General features: G+C 40.1%; 1 protein-coding gene and 1 long non-coding RNA gene across 2 annotated transcripts; one reads left to right on the top strand and one right to left on the bottom strand.

Annotated features, from left to right (window-relative positions):
- Positions 1 to 456: 456 nt before the first annotated feature.
- On the bottom strand, positions 457 to 1872 carry LOC143528468 (uncharacterized). Its single transcript, XM_077024165.1, has 3 exons — positions 1725 to 1872; positions 966 to 1097; positions 457 to 864 (listed from the first exon to the last, which is right to left on the bottom strand). Exons 1-3 carry the CDS (start codon positions 1870 to 1872, stop codon positions 617 to 619), a joined length of 528 nt encoding a protein of 175 aa, XP_076880280.1. The 3' UTR covers positions 457 to 616.
- A 187-nt stretch (positions 1873 to 2059) lies between these two features.
- Positions 2060 to 2748, top strand: LOC143528470 (uncharacterized). Its single transcript, XR_013134463.1, has 3 exons — positions 2060 to 2198; positions 2310 to 2433; positions 2572 to 2748. It is a non-coding gene; the product is annotated as an uncharacterized LOC143528470 (long non-coding RNA).
- Positions 2749 to 6875: the final 4127 nt, after the last annotated feature.

The following is a 6875-nucleotide window of genomic DNA, read 5'->3' as shown; positions in this document are numbered from 1 at the left end:
ACTGTGACATCCAACTTGTGAAATCAATGGTGTTGGTATGCTGCGCTCTGCATAATTTGTGTGAAAGTTATGGAGACATATGACACTACATGGGATGTGCCAGCTACTGTTGCACAGCAGCCAGTGGCAGCAATGGCAGAGGGTGTGGAGGGGTGTGATGGTAGAGATGCTCGCAATGCACTGATGCAATATATCTGTCATAACAGTTAAATTGTTATTAATTTATTGCCTGTGTCACGTACACAAAGCAATAAAGCTGTGATTGTCAAACTCATTATCCGCTGCTGATTATGTTAAGACAATTAAAAGAACATGATGCCCCTTAACACATACCATTATTGTATCTTATTTATCTTTATCTTCATTATTGTATGTGGTTGCTCTAATTATTGGTAATAATTTGGTATTACTCAAACAGGCTGAACACACCATGCATAAAAAGCATCAGTCATACAATCCAATGAAATCAAACTTTATTATGAAATATAGATATTTAAAGTACAAAATATGTAAATATATAGTTAAAAAAAGTGCAAAAAGCAAATTATCTAAAAATAACGTATAGCTTTATATGAAATAAATATTTATAGTACTACAAGCAACATTTTGTGTGCTTTTACTGGCGTTTGTCTCGCATGGTGTTCACAAGTTCGCCAAGCACCCCGAGGAAAGCCCGGTTGAAGGAAACATTTTCCGCCAACTCCGCTCTCCTCAGCTCGGCTTCTTGTTCCCGGGCCTCGCGACAGTCACGGAGCAGCAGCTGGATGTGCTCCTCACGCTGCTCGTGCAGCCGCACATCCTGCGCCTGCATCTCCAGGAGATGTGCGCCGATATCCAGGTCCGTCTGGGTCCTTTTTCGCTTGCCTTGACAAAAAAAAAAAGAGGGTAATGGGAGTTGATTAGTAAAACTGAAATGCACTCGGTACTCATGCTACTCCGGTGCTTCACATGTTTGTGTTCCTCACCTGTATTGGGCCGCCGGACAGGCGTTTGTGATCCAGCCGGTGTAGAGACCGCTGGTTCCGTGTATGACACGGATGATGCGGGGGAGGCGGGAAGTTCCAAAGAGGCGCTCGCCTCGTCAGTGGAAGGGGAATCTAGAACGTAAAAAATAAATATTAAACACAAGGGCTCTGTTCGAAATAGACTACTACATACTGGACTCAGTATATACTGGATACTGAATACTGGTCCTCGTAGTAGTATGCAGTACAGTTTCCAGTATGCGACAAAAGCAAAGCATATTACGGGGTCACGTGATCATAGCGTTGCATGATGGGATGCAGTACACCACGAAGATAGCTCTGTTTGCGTACTGGAATATTTTGCGGAAGTAGTAGGTCATCCGGGTATGTTTCACGTACTGGAAATTTTCATTTTGGTCACATACTGCATACGGCATATTGATTTGGGGCTCGATCAGTACGCCAGTAGTATGTAGTAGGCTATTTCGAACACAGCCAAGCATTCCCGTGAAAGCAACAACAACAATATAGCCTAACTGCACAAAATGTGTAGCACGTCATCGCTGCTCATGCTTTGTTTATGGCTACTAGCAACTAGCAAGGCTCCACGCTGTGGCTAGAGCTAGTTATTGTACAGTAGTGACTGCGGTGGTAACATTAACTACAAACACAGCTCTAAATTCCTGCGTTTACAATAGATGCGTTCATATTACATCTTTTACGAGCCTAGTAGTAAAACTGAAATCACAATACACTCACCATTCTCCGTGGCCTCCAGCACCGACATTTCCGTGTCCAGCACGGACCAGTGTCCGTTATGGTCCTTCACCGCTCGGTAATCGCTTTTAAGCTTTTTTAGCTTGGACCGGCACTGCAGAACGGACCGCTGGTAGCCATGAGTGGCCATTAGCGCGGAAACCTCGCTAAAAACCTTTACATTTCCAGTAGTGACGGGACGAACGACACTGGTGCGTCAACATTGTGCCGAGCGCACGAGAGTGAAACCCCGTATCGGTGCTCTAAACAAAAATCACGTGACCGATACAAGAAGCGTATCGTTTGGCTGTGCCGCGCCAATTTGTGTTTATAAGGAAACGAACTGTATCGGCATGTCGCGGGTTTGTTGGATGGAGTTTTACTGTTACTTTTAGATTTTGTATTTTTGCCCTCACGGATCGAACCAGAAAATTTTCCACTGTCTGGAATCATTTTGATCTTTTGACGCCAAATAAGGTATTGTTTCTCCTTTGGACATTATTTTTTTATTAAATATGTTTGTACTCTTTTCTGGTAAGGGTTTTTCATTGTATTCAGATAGTCACTTTTGATTTTATTTTATTGTAGGTGAAGTGTCGACTCTGCTTCACGGAGCTGTCTTACATCAATAAGAGCACTTCATCAATGCTGAGGCATTATAGAGCTCCGCATGGCAATGAAGAATCAGCACATACTGGTGAGAGTATCACAGGTGTGTTAAAATTCTCAAATAAAATTAAAATGTTTTAATTTAAAATTGTTTATTACACACAAAATGCTTTGTGTAACTATGTAATATTGTTTGTAAACTTGTCAGTACTTTAATAAGGCAAAAAAAATGTCCTTACAGTTCCTAACAAACAAGCTGTGGATGAGGCTGTGATCAACATGATCATCAAAGACTGTCAGCCTCTCTCCATCGCACTTAGATATTTATGCACACCATCTTCGTCTGTACCCTGTGAAAGAGTTTTTTCTAAGGCATGAGAACTTGTGTCCAAGAGGAGAAATCGCCTTGGACCCAACACACTTCAAAAACTTTTGTTCCTCAATAAAAATACATAAATTAATGAATTTCTAGTCATTTTTTGTGTTTTATATTATTTTTCTTTTTCATTAATGAAAATAAAATCCTTACATAAAAAATCCTTACATAAGTTGCACATTTTAGCTGAATTTTATTAGACAAATTTGCTATACTTTGCAGAGTTGGTTTAGCATTTACACAAGGTTTTAAGCAAATTTTGGACTAAAAAAATTGAGCAAATGAAATTATAAAATGATGAGATCATATTTTAAGTAAACGAATGTCGATTAAATATTTCACGAGCTGATGTGTTTTCAGGATGCTTTTTCAACTTTTCATTTTGTTCACCTGCAATGATATTATAAATACTGCAGGGGTCACTATTGAGTGACCAACACAGTGTCAATACTGTGTCAACACAGTTTGTGTAGTGTGTCAATACACTCCTTGAGGTATCATCTTCCCATCACTAGTGACGACACTCCCTGGCCAATCAGTGTCATGCTGTTCCTCCACGTCACAGAAGTTTTCCGCTTTGGAACGGTTAGAACCTCGAGCGAGTATGTACGAAAAAAGTACCTGAAGGTACCGGCAAACTGGTACCTGGTACTAATGCATGGGTTAAAGCAAGAAATTTTCATTTGACTGAAAATTTTTCCTGGCAAAAGACAATGCCAGTAATTATCATGGCCTGGTGGTTAGGGAACTGGTCTTGTGACCGGAGGGTTGTGGGTTCGATTCCCAGACCTGAGGCCATGACTGAGGTGCCCCTGAGCAAGACCCTTAACCCTCAATTGCTCACTTGTATAAAAATGTAAGTTGCTCTGGATAAGGGCGTCTGCTAAGTGCCATAAATGTAAATTACTGACAATGTGGTGTAGTTGGGACAAGGCCTCTTTTGCCTAATTCTACATAATAAACACGTTTATAAAGTATATTTATCTAAACAGCCTGTGTAAGGAGAGAAGAGATAATATATGAAGCAACAAAATGCAACACCTGAGCAATAAATGTACATAAATGTTTATATAATGGAGTTATCTGGGGGTCCTCCTCCAGAAAATTATTTAAAAATCAAGTCAAATTTAATGAATCCTGGTGAGTTTTAAAAGGTATGAAGCTCTCTTGGTTTTATCAGATTCCCTATAGCAAAAACATAAGCTGTAAGATTACCTGCTTTAAGTAGATATGTTACAAAAAAATTAAATATCCAAAAATGGCAAATTAAATCACACCACTGGATAGAGCTTTTAAATACAAACAGAACAACACCATCCATGTTAAATTGGTTTAGAAATAAAAAGTTGACATTTTAAATGGAAGAAATGCGCCTATTTTCTCCGACTGTATTAAAGCTAAATGAAGAAAAGTCTGTGATCGGTGGAGAGATTCTCCAGTATAAATAACCATAACTTCTATATTTCACTACAAATTCAAATAAAAATTGAAATGTAGTCACTTTATAGTATGGACATGACATTATAATATTCAAAATGAATGAACAAATGAATATTTAATGATTAGTACATTGGGCTGAAGCGTGGCGCGCGCGAAGTTACAAAATTCGAGAGGTGCACGACCTCGCGAATCGCCAGAGCGCGAGGCTCTCGCGCACGGGTGGAGCCACCGCGATTACGTCATTTTCGGCGCGCGGACCCTCGATTATATACATATGTATATATTTAGTGCTGAAGAGCGCCAGTGAGAGAATCATATTTTGGCCACAAAACAGATAGCACGCGCGTGTGTGGTTTATTATGATTTGACGGAATTTTCCCCCCAAAAAATCAAATGACGGAAATCCGTCGTAGTGACGGAGAACTTTAACCCATGTACTAATGGAAACACTCACAAACCGTCACGAATAGAACCATACCGCGCCAAGCAGGCCCTAGTGGAAATGCGCCATATGTAGTGCTGGAGGGCAAAACCTGGGATCTTAAATAGGGAGTGAGTAATGAGTGGGAATGAGCAACAGGTGAGACAGACGTGTCAGTAGGAGGGAAACAAATAATTGGAGTGAACCCTTCACAATGAACCCTTATAATTTTGATATTAACCATTCATTTTTTTTTCAACCATTTTTGTATTCAATTTGTATTCAACCATGTATTCATTCAATTGGTTGTGGTAGTAAACATATATTCTATCTAAGAAAGGTCACTGCACAGACACCCTGTGGGCAGTCATGGTCTGGTGGTTAGGGAACTGGTCTTGTGATCGGAGGGTCGTGGGTTTGATTAATTGCACAGATGGGTAAAATGCGGAGGACAAATTTTGATTGAGGTAAAAATCACAATTGACAAATATGGCACATTTACCCTTCCTGCAGTCCCAGAGCTGGAACACAAACCAATCAGACGTTAGCTCAAACCCTTCCCTGGGCAGAATCCCGGACCAACCCTTCCCTGGGCAGAATCCCGGACCAACCCTTCCCTGGGCAGAATCCCGGACCAACCCTTCCTTGGGCAGAATCCCGGACCAACTGGGCTGTCAACAAGACGACAAGCCCCAGTCGGTGACAGGACCCTCCTGCCCAAGCAGCCCTCTGGTTGCTCCTCCCCACCAAAACAGTGTGTGTGTGTGTGTGTGTGTGTGTGTGTGTGTGTGCAGGCTACCTCCCTGGGGAGCAGCAAATAAAAGTGCAAATAAAAAAGGAAGCGATCACGCCAGTCTCAGGGAAAAGGAAGGACTTAATAGATAAAGTGCACAAACTCAAAACTGGTGAACTAATCCAAATTAAGGATACAATAACCAGCAGTCAACTGGTACAAAGACACAACATAGACATAGACAGACAAACGACCCTCAGGCATCAGGTTTCCTGATGGACCCTGCCCACCTGAGGGACGAATACAACATCACAACAACAGGACAACATGAAATACTGCCGCTGGTGACAGAGAAAACAATGGCTCCTTGGTACAACGATCATACACTTAGTCTCAAATGAGCCACGCAAATCCTTGGACTGAAATGGCGAAATTCTAAATGAGAAATATATGGAGTGTCTCAGAAAAAAAAGCCTTACTAAATATATACATGTCCTCCATACAGCAAAATCTTCATACCTATCGTCTCTAATATTAAAACATCAAAACAATCCAAGATCACATTTCAATCTGTATCAAATATGATTTTTGAGGAAATTAACAAATTTGAAAAAGGAAAAAATAAGAAGACTAGCAAAGAAATTAAACATTAGATTAAAAGAAAACTCAGAAATCAGAAAAGGGCTTCAGCCCCGTGCTGCTGGTAGGTAAGGTAGGCATCATCTTCGCCAAATTAAACTGTGACGCAATAAAATGATTAAACAGTAGAGCAGTGAGACAGAGAGAGAGAGAGAAAAGTTATAGAAAAAAAAACATGTAGCAAAAGAGGACAGTTTACACCCACTGAAAATCAGGAGAGATTGAAACTGAGAATCACTTCATTCTCTCATGTCCAAAATAAGAATCTTTCAGAAAACCTTTTTCTGCCCAAAATTACTGACCAAATCCTCACATCCCCCATACAGACTAATGTAGAAAAGTAGAAAAAAATATTACTGGGGTAAAACACAGATACTGTAGATTTATACAGAGCTGCCATAAGATTAGGGAAAACATTATAACAGATCCATTCATCTATTTAGACTGTTTATAACAAAGTTACTGTTACTGTTTACTACATTGTATTTCATTTTCATTGTTGTTGTTTTAGTCATTTTATTTCTTAACTTTCTATCCTTCAGGTAGGTTTGTACTGAGTTGTAAATTAATGATACACATATACTGTATGTACAGTATAGTACATGCTTTGGCAACATTGGAATTATTTATCCTTTAATGCCAGTAAAGCATATTTGATTTGATATGATTTGAGGGAGGGAGAGAGAGAGAGAGAGAGAGAGAGAAGTAAAAAGAAATAGAAAGAGATAGAGTGGCAAAGAGAAATAGAGAGAAAGCGAGTGAGTGGTCAAGAGAAAGAAACAGCATGATTTGATTTAAAAGAGAGTTAAAGACAGAGAGAGACAGAGAGTGGTACAGAAAAAAGTGTGTGAGAGAGGTAAAGAGAAAGAGAGTGAGAGAGCGAGAGGTAAAGAGAAAGAAGAGAGAGAGAGAGAGAGAGAGAGAGGGACAGGAACA

The sequence above is a fragment of the Brachyhypopomus gauderio genome, chromosome 12 (genome assembly GCF_052324685.1).
Source record: "Brachyhypopomus gauderio isolate BG-103 chromosome 12, BGAUD_0.2, whole genome shotgun sequence".
In the NCBI taxonomy this organism is placed as follows: Eukaryota; Metazoa; Chordata; class Actinopteri; order Gymnotiformes; family Hypopomidae; genus Brachyhypopomus; species Brachyhypopomus gauderio.
This window is presented reverse-complemented; position numbering and strand designations above follow the sequence as displayed.